The sequence below is a fragment of the Nerophis ophidion genome, linkage group LG04 (assembly GCF_033978795.1).
Source record: "Nerophis ophidion isolate RoL-2023_Sa linkage group LG04, RoL_Noph_v1.0, whole genome shotgun sequence".
Lineage (NCBI taxonomy): Eukaryota > Metazoa > Chordata > Actinopteri > Syngnathiformes > Syngnathidae > Nerophis > Nerophis ophidion.
Window position 1 is genome coordinate 81,075,393 of NC_084614.1, and position 20,572 is coordinate 81,095,964.

Genomic DNA, 20,572 nt, shown 5'->3' on the forward strand with positions numbered 1-20,572 from the left:
CTTCTCAGGCCCTCATGTTCTCATGTCTTTATGTGTTAATGTCTTCATCTCCTCATTCCCTCAAGTTCTCATGTCACCGTGTTTTCGTTTCTTCATCTTCTCATGCCCTCATGTTCTCATGTCCTTGTGTCTTGTTTTCTTCATGTATTAATGTATTCATCTTCTCATGCCCTCATGTCTTCATTTCTTTATTTATTCGTCTTCATCTTCTCATTTCCTCATGTCTTCATTTCTTCATGTATTTCTCTCCATGTACTCATGCCCTTATGTCCTCATTTCTTCATGTATTATTCTCCATGTACTCATGTCCTCATTTCTTCATGTATTAATGTCTTCACCTTCTCAGGCCCTCATGTTCTTACGTCTTTATTTTTTCAATGTCTTCATCTCCTCATGCCCTCATGTTCTCATGTCCCCGTGTCTTCGTTTCTTCATGTGTTAGTCTTCATCTTCTCATGCCCTCATGTTCTCATGTCCCTGTGTCTTTGTTTCTTCATGTATTAATGTCTTCATCTCCTCATGCCCTCATTTCTTCATTTATTCATCTTCATCTTCTCATTCCCTCCTGTCTTCATGAATTTTTCTCCATGTTCTCATGTCCTCATGGCCTCGTGTCTTTGTTTCTTCATGTGTTAGTCTTCATCTTCTCATGCCCTCATGTTCTCATGTCCCTGTGTCTTCGTTTCATCATGTATTAATGTCTTCATCTCCTCATGCCCTCATTTCTTCATTTATTCGTCTTCATCTTCTCATTCCTTCCTGTCTTCATGAATTTGTCTCCTTGTTCTCATGCCTTCATGTTCTCATGTCTTTGTGTATTAATGTCTTCATCTTCTCATGTTGTCATGTCCTAATTTCTTCATTTAATAATGTCTTCCTCTTCTTATGCCCTCATGTTCTCATGCCCTAATTTCTTCATGTAATAATGTCTTCATCTTTGCATGCCCTCAAGTTCTCATATACTCATGTCTTCATGTATTAATGCATTTATGTTCTCATGCCCTCATGGTCTCATGTTGTCTTTATTTCTTCCATGTATTAATGTCTTCATGTCCTCATAGTCTCATGTCCTTGAGTCTTCATTTCTTCATGTATTAATGTCTTCATGTTCTCATGCCCTCATAGTCTCATGTTCTCAAGTACAGATGTCTTAATTTTTTCATGTATTAATGTCTTCATGTTCTCATGCCCTCATGGTCTCATGTCTTCATTTCTCGAAGTATTAATGTCTTCACCTTCTCATGCCCTCATAGTTTCATGTTCTCAAGCACTGATGTCTTCATTTGTTCATGTATTCATTTTTCCATGTTCTCTTCCCCTCATGGTGTCATGTTCTCAAGCACTCGTCCTAATTTTTTCATGTACTAATGTTTTCATGTTCTCTTGCCCTCATGGTCTCATGTCGTCATTTCTTGATGTATTAATGTCGTCACCTTCTCATGCCCTCATAGTCCCATGTTCTCAAGCACTCGTCTTAATTTTTTCATGTACTAATGTTTTCATGTTCTCTTGCCCTCATGGTCTCATGTCGTCATTTCTTGATGTATTAATGTCGTCACCTTCTCATGCCCTCATAGTCCCATGTTCTCAAGCACTCATGTCTTAATTTTTTCATGTATTAATGTTTTCAGGTTCTCTTGTCCTCATGGTCGCATGTCGTCATTTCTTGATGTGTTAATGTCTTCATCTTCTCATGCCCTCATAGTCTCATGTTCTCAAGTACTCATGTTTTAATTTCTTCATGTATTAATGTTTTCAGGTTCTCTTGCCCTCATGGTCTCATGTCTTCATTTCTCGATGAATTAATGTTTTCACCTTCTCATGCCCTCATAGTTTCATGTTCTCAAGTTTCATGTATTCATTTTTTCATGTTCTCTTCCCCTCATGGTGTCATGTCTTCATTTCTTGATGTATTAATGTGTTCATCTTTTCATGGCTTCATAGTCTCATGTTCTCAAGTACGCATCTCTTAATTTTTTCATGTATTAATGTCTTCATGTTCTCATACCCTCATGGTCTCATGTCTTCATTTCTCGAAGTATTAATGTCTTCACCTTCTCATGCCCTCATAGTTTCATGTTCTCAAGCACTGATGTCTTCATTTGTTCGTGTATTCATTTTTTCATGTTCTCTTCCCTTCATGGTGTCATGTTCTCAAGCACTCATGTCTTAATTTTTTCATGTATTAATGTTTTCAGGTTCTCTTGCCCTCATGGTCTCATGTCGTCATTTCTTGATGTATTAATGTCTTCATCTTCTCATGCCCTCATAGTCTCATGTTCTCAAATACTCATGTCTAAATTTTTTCATGTATTAATGTCTTCATGTTCTCATGCCCTCATTGTCTCATGTCTTCATTTCTCGAAGTATTAATGTCTTCACCTTCTCATGCCCTCATAGTTTCAGGTTCTCAAGCACTGATGTCTTAATTTGTTCATGTATTAATGTTTTCATGTTCTCTTGCCCTCATGGTCTCATGTCTTCATTTATTGATGTGTTAATGTCTTCATCTTCTCATGCGCTCATAGTCTCATGTACTCAAGTACTCATGTCATAATTTCTTCCTCTATTAATGTCTTCATGTTCTCATGCCTTAGTGGTCTCATGTACTCATGTCTTCATTTTAAGTATTGAAGTACTCATTCCTTCATGTCTTGATTTCTTCATGTTTTCATGTCCTCGTGTCTCTTTGCTTGTTTCATCTTTTCTCTTTGACAGGGAAAGTGTTGAGGTCGACGCCAAGGCCCCGCCTCCCACCCTCCAAGGGGACTCCTCCCAGCCGGACCACAAGGCGCCACCAAAGACTGCAGGGGAGGGGGACAACCCGTGGAGGATGGGGGAGGGGACAGCAAAGGGGGCGGGACCTCGGAGGAAGGAGGAAGAGGAGGAGTCAGTAGGGTGAGTGTGTGACTTGTGTCACAGGAAATTACCAAAGATTCTAAAGTGTTCTTTACCCGGCAGACCTGCTGTCCGCCATGGCGACCATGATGAAAGTGGCGCCGACATGAAGATGGCGGAGACTCACCATGACACCAAAATGGCCACCATTTCCGAAGAAGAAGAAGAAAGTCCTAACATCTGCCCTGTGGAGGAGGAGGAGCGGCTCCTATTGGCTAAAATCCACGTGATGACCTTTGATACGTCCCCGGTCACCAGGAAGCGCCTCGTTCCTGCCCCAGGAGAGATCCACCATGACGTCCTGGAGGCGGTGTCCGACATCCCGGCGAATGGCGGGGAGTCGCCAAAGCGGAGGCGAGAAGAGGACGCGTAAGTGGCCTATAAGTAGCTGCGCCAGGTGTGACGATCAGCAGCCAAGACTTCCAGTGCGGAAGGTTGGACAGGAGGGTTTTTATGTGGTCCTCATAGCGTTTCCGCTGACCCCCAGGAGACCTACAGCCTTCCTGGAGTTGGCTTTAGAAGATCTGTCGGGGGAGCCTCTGGGCGGAGATGTGGATTACATGCCCCACCCAGCGCAGATGTCTTTGCGCAAGGAACACTTGGACGCTGGGTGTTTGGGTTCGGTCATAGATATCCACATGTGGGACCCTGTCCTCCCAGGTCAGACCCGGAATTCGTTGCAGGCAGCGGATGTGGTATCTCTCCAGGAGTCTGACGTGGCTTTTGTTAAGGGGTCCAGGCTTCCGAGCCGAATAACAGTTGCGACAGGTGCGGCGATCAGCAGCCAAGACTTCCAGTGCGGAAGGCTGGACAGGAGGGTTTTTATGTGGTCGTTGTAGCATTTCCGCTGATCCCCAGGAGACCTACAGCCTTCCTGGAGTTGGCCGTAGAGGATCTGTTGGGGGAGCCTCTGGGCGGGAATGCGGATTACATGCCCCACCCAGCGCAGATGTCTTTGCGCAAGGAACACTTGGATGCTGGGTGTCTGGGTCCTGTCATAGATATCCACATGTGGGACCCTGCCCTCCCAGGTCAGACCCAGAATCCGTTGCAGGCAGCGGATGTGGTATCTCTCCAGGAGTCTGACGTGCCTTTTGTTAAGGGGTCCAGGCTTCCGAGCTGTATAACAGTTGCGCCAGGTGCGGCGATCAGCAGCCAAGAGTTCCAGTGCGGAAGGCTGGACAGAACAGTGCTTCAGGAGGGTTTTTATGTGGTCCTTGTAGCAATTCCGCTGACCCCCAGGAGACCTACAGCCTTCCTGGAGTTGGCCGTAGAGGATCTGTTGGGGGAGCCTCTGGGCGGGCATGCGGATTACATGCCCCACCCAGCGCAGATGTCTTTGCGCAAGGAACACTTGGATGCTGGGTGTTTGGGTTCGGTCATAGATATCCACATGTGGGACCTTGTCCTCCTAGGTCGGACCCAGAATCCGTTGCAGGCAGCGGATGTGGTATCTCTCCAGGAGTCTGACGTGGCTTTTGTTAAGGGGTCCAGGCTTCCGAGCCGAATAGCAGTTGCGACAGGTGCGGCGATCAGCAGCCAAGACTTCCAGTGCGGAAGGCTGGACAGGAGGGTTTTTATGTGGTCCTCGTAGCAATTCCGCTGACCCCCAGGAGACCTACACCCTTCCTGGAGTTGGCCGTAGAGGATCTGTCGGGGGAGCCTCTGGGCGGGGGTGTGGATTACATGCCCCACCCAGCGCAGATGTCTTCGCGCAAGGAACACTTGGATGCTGGGTGTTTGGGTCCGGTCATAGATATCCACATGTGGGGCCCTGTCCTCCAAGGTCAGACCCAGAATCCGTTGCAGGCAGCGGATGTGGTATCTCTCCAGGAGTCTGACGTGCCTTTTGTTAAGGAGTCCAGGCTTCCGAGCCGTATAGCAGTTGCGACAGGTGCGGCGATCAGCAGCCAAGACTTCCAGTGCGGAAGGCTGGACAGCACAGTGCTTCAGGAGGGTTTTTATGTGGTCCTTGTAGGGTTTCCGCTGACCCCTAGGAGACCTACAGCCTTCCTGGAGTTGGCTGTAGAGGATCTGTCGCGGGAGCCTCTGGGTGGGCATGTGGATTACATGCCCCACCCGGCGCAGATGACTTCGCGGAAGGAGCACTTGGATGCTGGGTGTTTAGGTCCTGTCATAGATATCCACGTGTGGGACTCCCCTCCCAGGTCAGACCCAGAATCCTTTGCAGGCAGCAGATGTGGTATCTCCAGGAGTCTGACGTGCCTTTTGTTAAGGGGTCCAGGCTTCCGAGTCGTATAGCATTGTGGACAGACAAACTGCTTTGTAAACAACTGGTTTGGTGGAACTCTCAGGTTTCTGTTCAGGAAGACCCTGGTTTTGAGCCTACCGAAGGCATCAGACGCTAACCCAACACGGACCTGGTTGTCGTTATCCATGTTAAAGGTGGGGGTCAAGAGGCTTCCGAGATATGTGGAACGATGGTGAACTGCTGACAATCAATGTTGACTGGTGTTGCACATGATCTGTTTTTTAAATGTTGACCTTGAGTTCTAGGGCACTGTACGTGGATGAGAACATGGTAAGTGCACGTTGTAGAGAGTCCGGCGTGTGGTCAAGGAGAGCACAATCGTCAGCATACTGAAGTTCCAGGATCTGTTGTTTTGTAATTTTAGTGAAAGCCTGGAGGCGCCGGATGTTGCAGAGACTGCCGTCCAGCCGGAACTGTATGTGGATGCCATCTGTGGTTCGCAGAGCTGTGTGTGAGAGGAAAGTGACTCCTGAGAGAAAGAGGTTGAATATGACGGGGGGCTAGGACACACCCCTGCCTGACCCTGACTTTCAAATTAAACGAGGGAGGTTACAGGCCTCCAATGCGGACACAGGCTCCCATTCCATCAGGTAGTTGTCTCAGGATGTTGAGGAACTCCGGCTGAATCCCTTGCCTTCCTAGTAAGTCCCAGAGGAGTTTCCGGTTTGGGGTGTCAAAGGCCTTGGACAGGTCGATGAAAGCGACGTACGGATCTTGGTGGTGTTGTCACTTTTCTTGTACCTGCCTGGCTACAAAGATCTTGTCACTAGTACTGCGATCATTTCTGAATCCACGCTGGGATTCAGGCTGGATGTTCTCAGAGATGCGAGTCACTAAGCGGGGAGAGCGTGACCCGGGCAAGAACTTTCCCAGCAAACAAGAGCAGAGAAATTCTTCTGCTCTTAAAGATGGTTAAAGATGGTTATTTTAGCAGCATCCTCGCCATTTCTGGGGTGGATGACTCCAGAGGTCTAGATGGAGTCAATCAGTTGGTGGAGCCCACGGGTGAGGAGATAGCCACCAAGCTTCAGCACCTCAGCTGGGATGCCGTCAGAGCCTGGGCTTTTGTTGTTTTTTTAGGCCCTTGACGGCTTTTCGGACTTCAGCAAAGGGAGACGGGGATTGCAGGTGGTGGACAGGGGGACTGGTTGGGAAATTGGTGAAAATGTCCTGGTCAGAGGGATTTTCGGAGTTAAGGAGAGTGTTGAAAAGTTCAGCCCATCTATTTAGGATCTGGGGACCATATATGGATTTGAATCCATGGGAATTATTGGTGTCAGCATAGAGTTGGATCTCGCTGGCTTTCTTGATCCACTAGTCATTTTCCATGGCTCTGAGAGTACGCCGGACTTCGGCTCTGACGGAGGAGAGTCGAGTCTTTAGTGTGATGGATTGTGGGTTGGCCGGGTGAGCAGCATGGGCTTTGTGTTTTGCCTGGAGTAGTTTATGGACATTGTTGTCAAACCAGTCCCAATGTTGACACCTGGTGTACCCAAGGGATTCCTCTGCTGCCTGATGGATGGCAGTCCTTAGGGTGTTCCAGCAGGTGTTGATGTCAGGGTCCAGGTGGGTATCAGGGATTGCAGACACATTTTCTGCAAGCTTTGAGCTGGTCTACAGAGTGCTTGGATTTAAGTGCTTCACAGTTAAGTGTCTTGTTTGGTGGTATTTTCTTCAGTTGGGGGCGGACTTCCAGAAGGAGCCAAACACCTGCGCAGTGAATTGATTTAAAAGGGGTGGTAGAAGTGCGCAGTCTCTACCCGCACTGTTTTGTCTTGGCCCCATGTGGGGTCCTCCAGTGGCATGAAGAGCTCATGACGACCTTCTGCCGCATGGTCCTAAGGGTGTTCCAGCAGGTGTTGATGTCAGGGTCCAGGTGGGTATTAGGGATTGCAGACAATTTTTCTGCAAGCTTTGAGCTGTTCTACAGAGTGCTTGGATTTAAGTGCTTCACACTTAAGTCTCTTGTTTGGTGGTATTTTCTTCAGTTGGGGGCGGACTTCCAGGAGGAGCTAAACACCTGCGCAGTGAATTGATTTAAAAGGGTTGGTAGAAGTGCGTGGTCTCTACCCGCACTGTTTTGTCTTGGCCCCATGTGGCGTCCTCCAGTGGCATGAAGAGCTCATGACGACCTTCTGCCGCATGGTCCTAAGGGTGTTCCAGCAGGTGTTGATGTCAGGGTCCAGGTGGGTATCAGGGATTGTAGACAGTTTTTTTGCAAGCTTTGAGCTGGTCTACAGAGTGTTTGGATTTAAGTGCTTCACAGTTAAGTCTCTTGTTTGGTGGTATTTTCTTCAGTTGGGGGCGGACTTCCAGGAGGAACAAAACATCTGCGCAGTGAATTGATTTAAAAGGGGTGGTAGTAGTGCGTGGTCTCTACCCGCACTTTTTTGTCTTGGCCCAGTGGCATGAAGAGCTCATGACGACCTTCTGCCGCATGGTCCTTAGGGTGTTCCAGCAGGTGTTGATGTCAGGGTCCAGGTGGGTATCAGGGATTGCAGACCATTTTTCTGCAAGCTTTGAGCTGTTCTACAGAGTGCTTGGATTTAAGTGCTTCACAGTTAAGTCTCTTGTTTGGTGGTATTTTCTTCAGTTGGGGGCGGACTTCCAGGAGGAGCTAAACACCTGCGCAGTGAATTGATTTAAAAGGGTTGGTAGAAGTGCGTGGTCTCTACCCGCACTGTTTTGTCTTGGGCCCATGTGGGGTCCTCCAGTGGCATGAAGAGCTCATGACGACCTTCTGCCGCATGGTCCTTAGGGTGTTCCAGCAGGTGTTGATGTCAGGGTCCAGGTAGGTATCAGGGATTGCAGACACATTTTCTGCAAGCTTTGAGCTGGTCTACAGAGTGCTTGGATTTAAGTGCTTCACAGTCAAGTCTCTTGTTTGGTGGTATTTTCTTCATTTGGGGACGGACTTCCAGGAGGAACAAAACACCTGCGCAGTGAATTTGTTCGAAAGGGGTGGTAGAAGTGCGTGGTCTCTACCCGCACTGTTTTGTCTTGGCCCCATGTGGCGTCCTCCAGTGGCATGAAGAGCTCATGACGACCTTCTGCCGCATGGTCCTTAGGGTGTTCCAGCAGGTGTTGATGTCAGGGTCCAGGTGGGTATCAGGGATTGCAGACCATTTTTCTGCAAGCTTTGAGCTGTTCTACGGAGTGCTTGGATTTAAGTGCTTCACAGTTAAGTCTCTTGTTTGGTGGTATTTTCTTCAGTTGGGGGCGGACTTCCAGGAGGAACAAAACACCTGCGCAGTGAATTTGTTTAAAAGGGTTGGTCGAAGTGCGCAGTCTCTACCCGCACTGTTTTGTCTTGGCCCCATGTGGCGTCCTCCAGTGGCATGAAGAGCTCATGACGACCTTCTGCCGCATGAGGACTGCCGGAGCACCGGTCTGTTGGTGACTGCCGAATGAGGGTCCTCGCCACAGGTTTTTTGTTCGGGGTTTTCTCCCGTAACCTATAACCGAGAGGTTTGCCAGTAGGCACTGGTCAGTCGGATGGTGGTAGCCTGGGTGGAGGCTAAGCTATCCACCCCCGGGAGATCCCATGCTGTTTAGCCTGAGCCCGCAAGGCACACAGTTGCCAGGACTGCCAGGAGGGGGCACAGCAAAGGTCTTGGGGATGGAGAGGCAATGTACCGGCAAGGAAAGACTTGCGCATTCTGCTTTTCCGTCACTTGGTTCTTGATCAGCTAACCAGTTCCTGGAAGCGAGCGGAAGCAAGCAGCAGGCATGCGACTATGCTATCCGAGGACGGCTGTACTAGACCGCATCACATCATACCCGCTAGCCCACTAGTACACACATACCCGTAACATCTGCGTCTCCTCGTAGGTCACCTGACCAATGGGGCGCCCCCCCTGATGGCGTGTCACGTCAGTCCGGTAGCACACCAGTCAGAGAGGAGGCTGATGGGAAGGACGACAACGGCGGCGAGGTAAACGGCCACGCAAAGATGGCGTGCGCTCCACAAAGCTGACCTATGACCTCCCTCAGGACCTGGTGACCCCCAGCCAGTTGCTGCTGAGGTGGTGTCAGGAGGTCACGGCCGACTACGCCGGGGTCCGGGTCACCAACTTCAGCACTTCCTGGAGGAACGGCTTGGCCTTCTGCGCCATCCTGCACCACTTCCACCCCGACCTCATGTACGTGTGTGTCTCTGTCAGGCATGCTAGCAGTTAGCATGTGTAAAGTTCCAAGTTTTATGACTGTGTTAAATGGTTGCAAAATTAGCAAGAAAAACAAGTTAGCATGCTACCAGTTAGCATATGTAAAGTTCCAAGTTTTATGACTGTGGTAAATGGTTGCAAAATTAGCAAGAAAAACAAGTTAGCATGCTACCAGTTAGCATATGTAAAGTACCAAGTTTTATGACTGTGGTAAATGGTTGCAAAATTAGCAACAAAAGCAAGTTAGCATGCTACCAGTTAGCATATGTAAAGTTCCAAGTTTTAAGACTGTGATTAGTGGTTGCAAAATTAGCAACAAAAAATTAGCATGCTAGCAGTTAGTATACGTAAATTACCACATTTTAAGACTGTGGTAAATGGTTGACAAATTAGCAACAAAAAACATTATCATGCTAGCAGTTAGCATATGTAAAGTTCCAAGTTTTATGACTGTGGTAAATGGTTGCAAAATTAGCAACAAAAGCAAGTTAGCATGCTACCAGTTAGCATATGTAAAGTACCAACTTTTGTGACAGTGATAAATGGTTGGAAAGTTAGTAACAAAAACAAGTTAGCATGCTACCAGTTAGCATATGTAAAGTTCCAAGTTTTAAGACTGTGATTAGTGGTTGCAAAATTAGCAACAAAAAATTTGCATGCTAGCAGTTAGTATACGTAAATTACCACATTTTAAGACTGTGGTAAATAGTTGACAAATTAGCAACAAAAAACATTATCATGCTAGCAGTTAGCATATGTAAAGTTCCAAGTTTTATGACTGTGGTAAATGGTTGCAAAATTAGCAACAAAAGCAAGTTAGCATGTTACCAGTTAGCATATGTAAAGTACCAACTTTTGTGACAGTGATAAATGGTTGCAAAGTTAGTAACAAAAAAAAGTTAGCAGGGGCACTGTTAGCATATGTAAAGTTCCAAGTTTTAAGACTGTGATTAGTGGTTGCAAAATTAGCAACAAAAAAATTAGCATGCTAGCAGTTAGTATAGGTAAATCACCACATTTTAAGACTGTGGTAAATGGTTGACAAATTAGCAACAAAAAACATTATCATGCTATCAGTTAGCGTATGTAAAGTTCCAAGTTTTATGACTGTGGTAAATGGTTGCAAAATTAGCAACAAAAGCAAGTTAGCATGCTACCAGTTAGCATATGTAAAGTACCAACTTTTGTGACAGTGATTAATGGTTGCAAAGTTAGTAACAAAAAAAAGTTAGCAGGGGCACTGTTAGCATATGTAAAGTTCCAAGTTTTAAGACTGTGATTAGTGGTTGCAAAATTAGCAACAAAAAAATTAGCATGCTAGCAGTTAGTATAGGTAAATCACCACATTTTAAGACTGTGGTAAATGGTTGACAAATTAGCAACAAAAAACATTATCATGCTAGCAGTTAGCATATGTAAAGTTCCAAGTTTTAAGACTGTGATTAGTGGTTGCAAAATTAGCAACAAAAAATTTGCATGCTAGCAGTTAGCATATGGAAAGTTCCAAGTTTTAAGACTGTGGCAAATGGTTGCAAAATTAACAACAAAAGCAAGTTAGCATGCTACCAGTTAGCATATGTAAAGTACCAACTTTTGTGACAGTGATAAATGGTTGCAAAGTTAGTAACAACAAAAAGTTAGCAGGGGCACTGTTAGCATATGTAAAGTTCCAAGTTTTAAGACTGTGATTAGTGGTTGCAAAATTAGCAACAAAAAATTTGCATGCTAGCAGTTAGTATACGTAAATTACCACATTTTAAGACTGTGGTAAATGGTTGACAAATTAGCAACAAAAAACATTATCATGCTAGCAGTTAGCATATGGAAAGTTCCAAGTTTTAAGACTGTGGCAAATGGTTGCAAAATTAACAACAAAAGCAAGTTAGCATGCTACCAGTTAGCATATGTAAAGTACCAACTTTTGTGACAGTGATAAATGGTTGCAAAGTTAGTAGCAAAAAAAAGTTAGCAGGGGCACTGTTAGCATATGTAAAGTTCCAAGTTTTAAGACTGTGATTAGTGGTTGCAAAATTAGCAACAAAAAATTTGCATGCTAGCAGTTAGTATACGTAAATTACCACATTTTAAGACTGTGGTAAATAGTTGACAAATTAGCAACAAAAAACATTATCATGCTAGCAGTTAGCATATGAAAAGTTCCAAGTTTTATGACTGTGGTAAATGGTTGCAAAATTAGCAACAAAAGCAAGTTAGCATGCTACCAGTTAGCATATGTAAAGTACCAACTTTTGTGACAGTGATAAATGGTTGCAAAGTTAGTAACAAAAAAAAGTTAGCTGGGGCACTGTTAGCATATGTAAAGTTCCAAGTTTTAAGACTGTGATTAGTGGTTGCAAAATTAGCAACAAAAAATTAGCATGCTGGCAGTTAGTATACGTAAATTACCACATTTTAAGACTGTGGTAAATGGTTGACAAATTAGCAACAAAAAACATTATCATGCTAGCAGTTAGCATATGTAAAGTTCCAAGTTTTATGACTGTGGTAAATGGTTGCAAAATTAGCAACAAAAGCAAGTTAGCATGCTGCCAGTTAGCATATGTAAAGTACCAACTTTTGTGACAGTGATAAATGGTTGCAAAGTTAGTAACAAAAAAAAGTTAGCATGCTACCAGTTAGCATATGTAAAGTTCCAAGTTTTAAGACTGTGATTAGTGGTTGCAAAATTAACAACAGAAAATAGGCATGCTAGCAGTTAGTATACGTAAATTACCACATTTTAAGACTGTGGTAAATGGTTGACAAATTAGCAACAAAAAACATTATCATGCTAGCAGTTAGCATATGTAAAGTTCCAAGTTTTATGATTGTGGTAAATGGTTGCAAAATTAGCAACAAAAGCAAGTTAGCATGCTACCAGTTAGCATATATAAAGTACCAACTTTTGTGACAGTGATAAATGGTTGGAAAGTTAGTAACAAAAACAAGTTAGCATGCTACCAGTTAGCATATGTAAAGTTCCAAGTTTTAAGACTGTGATTAGTGGTTTCAAAATTAGCAACAAAAAATTTGCATGCTAGCAGTTAGTATACGTAAATTACCACATTTTAAGACTGTGGTAAATGGTTGACAAATTAGCAACAAAAAACATTATCATGCTAGCAGTTAGCATATGGAAAGTTCCAAGTTTTAAGACTGTGGCAAATGGTTGCAAAATTAGCAACAAAAGCAAGTTAGCATGCTACCAGTTAGCATATGTAAAGTACCAACTTTTGTGACAGTGATAAATGGTTGCAAAGTTAGTAACAACAAAAAGTTAGCAGGGGCACTGTTAGCATATGTAAAGTTCCAAGTTTTAAGACTGTGATTAGTGGTTGCAAAATTAGCAACAAAAAATTAGCATGCTAGCAGTTAGTATACGTAAATTACCACATTTTAAGACTGTGGTAAATGGTTGACAAATTAGCCACAAAAAACATTATCATGCTATCAGTTAGCATATGTAATGTTCCAAGTTTTATGACTGTGGTAAATGGTTGCAAAATTATCAACAAAAAGCAAGTTAGCATGCTACCAATTAGCATATGTAAAGTACCAACTTTTGTGACAGTGATAAATGGTTGCAAAGTTAGTAACAAAAAAAAGTTAGCAGGGGCACTGTTAGCATATGTAAAGTTCCAAGTTTTAAGACTGTGATTAGTGGTTGCAAAATTAGCAACAAAAAATTAGCATGCTAGCAGTTAGTATACGTAAATTACCACATTTTAAGACTGTGGTAAATGGTTGACAAATTAGCAACAAAAAACATTATCATGCTAGCAGTTAGCATATGTAAAGTTCCAAGTTTTATGACTGCGGTAAATGGTTGCAAAATTAGCAACAAAAGCAAGTTAGCATGCTACTAGTTAGCATATGTAAAGTACCAACTTTTGTGACAGTGATAAATGCTTGCAAAGTTAGTAACAAAAAAAAGTTAGCAGGGGCACTGTTAGCATATGTACAGTTCCAAGTTTTAAGACTGTGATTAGTGGTTGCAAAATTAGCAACAAAAAATTTGAATGCTAGCAGTTAGTATACGTAAATTACCACATTTTAAGACTGTGGTAAATGGTTGACAAATTAGCAACAAAAAACATCATGCTAGCAGTTAGCATATGTAAAGTTTTATGACTTTGGTAAATGGTTGCAAAATTAGGAACTAAAACAGGTTACCATGCTGCCAGTTAGCGTATGTAAAGTACCGAGTTTTTTGACGGTGGTAAATGGTTGCAAAATTAGTAACCCAAAAAAGTTAGCAGGGGCGCAGTTAGCATATTTAAAGGTCCAAGTTATAAGACTATGGTTAGTGGTTGCAAAACTACCAACAAAAAAAAGTTAGCATGCTAGCAGTTAGCATACGGAAAGTAACACATTTTATGACTGTGGTAAATGGTTGCAAAATTAGCAACAAAAAACATTAGCATGCTAGCAGTTAACATGTGTAAATTTCCAAGTTTTATGACTCTGGTAAATGGTTGCAAAATTAGGAACTAAAACAGGTTACCATGCTACCAGTTAGCATATGTAAAGTACCAAGTTTTTTGACGGTGGTAAATGGTTGCAAAATTAGTAACCAAAAAAAGTTAACAGGGGCGCAGTTAGCATATTTAAAGGTCCAAGTTGTGAGATTATGGTTAGTGGTTGCAAAATTACCAACAAAAAAAAGTTAGCATGCTAGCAGTTAACATACGGAAAGTAACACATTATATGACTGTGGTAAATGGTTGCAAAATTAGCAACAAAAAACATTAGCATGCTAGCAGTTAACATATGTAAATTTCCAAGTTTTGTGCCTGTGTTTAGTGGTTGCAAAATTAGCAACAAAAAAAAAAGTAAGCATACGTAAAGTATATATATACATAAACTACCACATTTTATGACTGGTAAATGGTTGCAAAATTAGGAACTAAAACAGGTTACCATGCTACCAGTTAGCGTATGTAAAGTACAAAGTTTTTTGACGGTGGTAAATGGTTGCAAAATTAGGAACCAAAAAAAGTTAGCAGGGGCGCAGTTAGCATATTTAAAGGTCCAAGTTATAAGACTATGGTTAGTGGTTGCAAAATTACCAACAAAAAAAAGTTAGCATGCTAGCAGTTAGCAAACGGAAAGTAACACATTTTATGACTGTGGTAAATGGTTGCAAAATTAGCAACCAAAAACATTAGCATGCTAGCAGTTAACATATGTAAATTTCCAAGTTTTGTGCCTGTGTTTAGTGGTTGCAAAATTAGACACAACAAAAAAGTAAGCATATGTAAAGTATATATATACGTAAAGTACCACATTTTATGACTGGTAAATGGTTGCAAAATTAGCAACAACAACAATTAGCATGATAACAGTTAGCATATGTACATTTCCAAGTTTTATAAATGTGTTTAGTGGTTGCAAAATTAGCAACAAAAAAATTAGCATGCCAGCAGTTAGCATATGTAATGTTCCAAGTTTAATGAATGTGGTTAATGGTTGCATAATTAGCAACAACCAAAAACAGTTAGCATATGTAAAGTACCACATTTTCTGACTGTGGTAAATGGTTGCAAAATTAGCAACAAAAAAAATAGCATGCTAGTAGTGAGCATTGGTAAAGTTCCAAGTTTTAAGACTGGGGTTAGTGGTTGCAAAATTAGCAACAAAAAATTAGTTTGCAAATGCAAACTACCACATTTTATGACTGTGGTAAATGGTTGCAAAATTAGCACAAAAAAAAACGTTAGCTTGCTAGCAGTTAGCATTTGTAAAGTTCCAAGTTTAATGAATGCGCTTAATAGTAGCATAATTAGCAACAACATAAACAGGTTAGCATATGTAAAGTACCACATTTTCTGACTGTTGTACATGGTTGCAAAATTAGCAACAAAAAATAGTTAGCATATGTAAAGTACCACATTTTATGACTGTGGTACATGGTTGCAAAATTAGCAACAAAAAAATTAGCATGCTAGTAGTGAGCATTGGTAAAGTTCCAAGTTTTAAGACGGGTTAGTGGTTGCAAAATTAGCAACAAAAAATTAGTTTGCAAATGTAAACTACCACATTTTATGACTGTGGTAAATGGTTGCAAAATTAGCAGAAAAAAAAACGTTTGCTTGCTAGCAGTTAGCATTTGTAAAGTTCCAAGTTTAATGAATGCGCTTAATGGTTGCATAATTAGCAACAACATAAACAAGTTAGCATGTGTAAAGTACCACATTTTCTGACTGTGGTAAATGGTTGCAAAATTAGCAACAAAAAATAGTTAGCAGATGTAAAGTACCTAATTTTATGACTGTGGTACATGGTTGCAAAATTAGCAACAAAAAAAAGTTAGCATGCTAGCAGATAGCATATGTAAAGTTCCAAGTTTAATGAATGTGGTTAATGGTTGCATAATTTGTAACAACCAAAAAAAGTTAGCATTGTAAAGTACCACATTTTCTGACTGTGGTAAATGGTTGCAAAATTAGCAACAAAAAAATTTGCATGCTACTAGTGAGCATATGTAAAGTTCCAAGATTTAAGACTGGGGTTAGAGGTTGCAAAATTAGCAACAAAAAATAGTTAGCATATGTAAACTACCACATTTTATGACTGTGGTAAATGGTTGTAAAATTATCAACAAAAAAAGTTAGCATATGTAAAGTTACAAGTTTTATGACTGTGGTAAGTGGTTGAAAAATTAGCAACAACAAAAATTTGCAAGCTAGCAGTTAGCATATGTAAAGTTACAAGTTTTATGACTGTGTGGCAAAATTTTGAAAAAGAAAATAGGACGCCTACAGTTAGCGTATGTAAAGAACCATGTTTATGATTCTGTGGTACACAGTTAATAGATGGGGGGGGGGATTTACCATGCTAACACTTAGCATATGTAAAGTACCAAGTTTTATGACTATGCGGTAAACGGTTAACAAATTAGCAAAAACAATTAGCATGCTATCTGTTAGCCTATGTAAAATACCAAGTTTTATGAGTCTGTGGTAAACGGTTGCAAAATTAGTCCCAAAAAAACGTTAGCATACTGACAGTTTGCATGTATAAAGTACCAATTTTATGATTCTGAAGTAAACGGTTGCAAAATTAGGAAAAAATATTTTAGCAATGTTTATGACTCCATAGTAAACGGTTGCAAAATTTGGAAAACATTTTTTTTTAGCATTCTAACAGTTGGCATGTATAAATCAAATCAAATCAGTTGGCATGTATAAAGTACCAATGTTTATAACTATAGTAAACGGTTGCAAAATTAGAAAATTAAATGTATCATGCTAATAATTAGCTTTTGTGAAGTACCAGGTTTTATGACTGTGGAAAATGGTTGAAAAATGTTCAACAAAAATAATTAGCATGCTAGCAGTTAGCATATGCAAAGTTACAAGTTTTATGATTGTGGGAAGTGGTTGAAAAATTAGCAACAAAAAAATTAGCATGCTAGCAGTTAGCATATGTAAAGTTACAAGCTTTATGACTGTGTGGCAAAATTTTGAAAAAGAAAATAGCACGCTTACAGTTAGCGTATGTAAAGAACCATGTTTATGATTCTGTGGTACACAGTTAATAGATGGGGGGGGGGGGGTTACCATGCTAACACTTAGCATATGTAAAGTACCAAGTTTTATGACTATGCGGTAAACGGTTAACAAATTAGCAAAAACAGTTAGCATGCTATCTGTTAGCCTATGTAAAGTACCAAGTTTTATGAGTCTGAGGTAAATGGTTGCAAAATTAGTGCCCCAAAAACGTTAGCATTCTGACAGTTTGCATGTATAAAGTACCAAATTTATGATTCTGAAGTAAACGGTTGCAAAATTACGAAAAAATATTTTAGCAATGTTTATGACTCCATAGTAAACGGTTGCAAAATTTGGAAAACATTTTTTTTAGCATTCTAACAGTTGGCATGTATAAAGTACCAATGTTTATGACTATAGTAAACGGTTGCAAAATTAGAAAATTAAATGTATCATGCTAATAATTAGCATTCGTGAAGTACCAGGTTTTATGACTGTGGTAAATGCTTGGAAAAATTGCAACAAAAAGAATTAGCATGCTAGCAGTTAGCATATGTAAAGTTACAAGTTTTATGACTGTGGTAAGTGGTTGAAAAATGAGCAACAACAAAAATTAGCGAGCAAGCAGTTAGCATATGTAAAGTTACAAGTTTTATGACTGTGTGGCAAAATTTTGAAAAAGAAAATAGCACGCTTACAGTTAGCGTATGTAAAGAACCATGTTTATGATTCTGTGGTACACTTAGCATATGTAAAGTACTAAGTTTTATGACTATGCGGTAAACGGTTAACAAATTAGCAAAAACAGTTAGCATGCTATCTGTTAGCCTATGTAAAATACCAAGTTTTATGAGTCTGTGGTAAACGGTTGCAAAATTAGTCCACAAAAAACGTTAGCATACTGACAGTTTGCATGTATAAAGTACCAATTTTATGATTCTGAAGTAAACGGTTGCAAAATTAGGCAAAAATATTTTAGCAATGTTTATGACTCCATAGTAAACGGTTGCAAAATTTGGAAAACATTTTTTTTTAGCATTCTAACAGTTGGCATGTATAAATCAAATCAAATCAGTTGGCATGTATAAAGTACCAATGTTTATAACTTATAGTAAACGGTTGCAAAATTAGAAAATTAAATGTATCATGCTAATAATTAGCTTTCGTGAAGTACCAGGTTTTATGACTGTGGTAAATGGTTGAAAAATGTTCAACAAAAAGAATTAGCATGCTAACAGTTAGCATATGCAAAGTTACAAGTTTTATGATTGTGGGAAGTGGTTGAAAAATTAGCAACAAAAAAATTAGCATGCTAGCAGTTAGCATATGTAAAGTTACAAGTTTTATGACTGTGTGGCAAAATTTTGAAAAAGAAAATAGCACGCTTACAGTTAGCGTATGTAAAGAACCATGTTTATGATTCTGTGGTACACAGTTAATAGATAGGGGGGGGGGTTACCATGCTAACACTTAGCATATGTAAAGTACCAAGTTTTATGACTATGCGGTAAACGGTTAACAAATTAGCAAAAACAGTTAGCATGCTATCTGTTAGCCTATGTAAAGTACCAAGTTTTATGAGTCTGAGGTAAACGGTTGCAAAATTAGTCCCAAAAAAACGTTAGCATTCTGACAGTTTGCATGTATAAAGTACCAATTTTATGATTCTGAGGTAAACGGTTGCAAAGTTAGTAAAACATTTTTTTTAGCATTCTAACAGTTGGCATGTATAAAGTACCAATGTTTATGACTGTAGTAAACGGTTGCAAAATTAGAAAATTAAATGTATCATGCTAATAATTAGCTTTCGTGAAGTACCAGGTTTTATGACTCTGGAAAATGGTTGAAAAATGTTCAACAAAAATAATTAGCATGCTAGCAGTTAGCATATGCAAAGTTACAAGTTTTATGATTGTGGGAAGTGGTTGAAAAATTAGCAACAAAAAAATTAGCATGCTAGCAGTTAGCATATGTAAAGTTACAAGTTTTATGACTGTGTGGCAAAATTTTGAAAAAGAAAATAGCACGCTTACAGTTAGCGTATGTAAAGAACCATGTTTATGATTCTGTGGTACACTTAGCATATGTAAAGTACCAAGTTTTATGACTATGCGGTAAACGGTTAACAAATTAGCAAAAACAGTTAGCATGCTATCTGTTAGTCTGTGTAAAATACCAAGTTTTATGAGTCTGTGGTAAACGGTTGCAAAATTAGTCCCAAAAAAACGTTAGCATTCTGACAGTTTGCATGTATAAAGCACCAATTTTATGATTCTGAGGTAAACGGTTGCAAAGTTAGTAAAACATTTTTTTTAGCATTCTAACAGTTGGCATGTATAAAGTACCAATGTTTATGACTATAGTAAACGGTTGCAAAATTAGAAAATTAAATGTATCATGCTAATAATTAGCTTTCGTGAAGTACCAGGTTTTATGACTGTGGTAAATGGTTGAAAAATGTTCAACAAAAATAATTAGCATGCTAGCAGTTAGCATATGCAAAGTTACAAGTTTTATGATTGTGGGAAGTGGTTGAAAAATTAGCAACAAAAAAATTAGCATGCTAGCAGTTAGCATATGTAAAGTTACAAGTTTTATGACTGTGTGGCAAAATTTTGAAAAAGAAAATAGCACGCTTACAGTTAGCGTATGTAAAGAACCATGTTTATGATTCTGTTGTACACAGTTAATAGATGGGGGGGGGGGGGGGTTACCATGCTCACACTTAGCATATGTAAAGTACTAAGTTTTATGACTATGCGGTAAACGGTTAACAAATTAGCAAAAACAGTTAGCATGCTATCTGTTAGCCTATGTAAAGTACCAAGTTTTATGAGTCTGAGGTAAACGGTTGCAAAATTAGTCCCAAAAAAACGTTAGCATTCTGACAGTTTGCATGTATAAAGTACCAATTTTATGATTCTGAAGTTGCAAAATTAGGAAAAAATATTTTAGCAATGTTTATGACTCCATAGTAAACGGTTGCAAAATTTGGAAAACATTTTTTTTAGCATTCTAACAGTTGGCATGTATAAATCAAATCAAATCAGTTGGCATGTATAAAGTACCAATGTTTATGACTATAGTAAACGGTTGCAAAATTAGAAAATTAAATGTATCATGCTAATAATTAGCTTTCGTGAAGTACCAGGTTTTATGACTGTGGTAAATGGTTGAAAAATGTTCAACAAAAAGAATTAGCATGCTAGCAGTTAGCAGTTAGCATATGTAAAGTTACAAGTTTTATGACTGCGGTAAGTGGTTGAAAAATTAGCAACAACAAAAATTAGCGAGCTAGCACTTAGCATATGTAAAGTTACAAGTTTTATGACTGTGTGGCAAAATTTTGAAAAAGAAAATAGGACGCTTACAGTTAGCGTATGTAAAGAACCATGTTTATGATTCTGTGGTACACAGTTAATAGATAGGGGGGGGGTTACCATGCTAACACTTAGCATATGTTAAGTACCAAGTTTTATGACTATGCGGTAAACGGTTAACAAATTAGCAAAAACAGTTAGCATGCTATCTGTTAGCCTATGTAAAGTACCAAGTTTTATGAGTCTGTGGTAAACGGTTGCAAAATTAGTCCCAAAAAAACGTTAGCATTCTGACAGTTTGCATGTATAAAGTGCCAATTTTATGATTCTGAAGTAAACGGTTGCAAAATTACGAAAAAATATTTTAGCAATGTTTATGACTCCATAGTAAACGGTTGCAAAATTTGGAAAACATTTTTTTTA

The 20,572-nt window shown here is 40.2% G+C and overlaps 1 protein-coding gene across 5 annotated transcripts in view; it reads left to right on the plus strand.

Annotated features, from left to right (window-relative positions):
• Positions 1–20,572, plus strand: part of LOC133552024 (EH domain-binding protein 1-like protein 1) — a 92,114-nt gene that overhangs the window by 42,836 nt on the left and 28,706 nt on the right. For all 5 annotated transcript variants that reach the window (XR_009806600.1, XM_061899274.1, XM_061899275.1 and 2 more), the window contains 4 exons: positions 2,719–2,898; positions 2,962–3,267; positions 9,002–9,104; positions 9,164–9,312. Coding sequence is in view for 4 of the 5 variants with exons in the window: in XM_061899274.1 (XP_061755258.1) it covers positions 2,719–2,898; positions 2,962–3,267; positions 9,002–9,104; positions 9,164–9,312 (738 nt within the window). In the remaining variant the exon portion in view is untranslated. The remainder of the gene's footprint in view (positions 1–2,718; positions 2,899–2,961; positions 3,268–9,001; positions 9,105–9,163; positions 9,313–20,572) is intronic.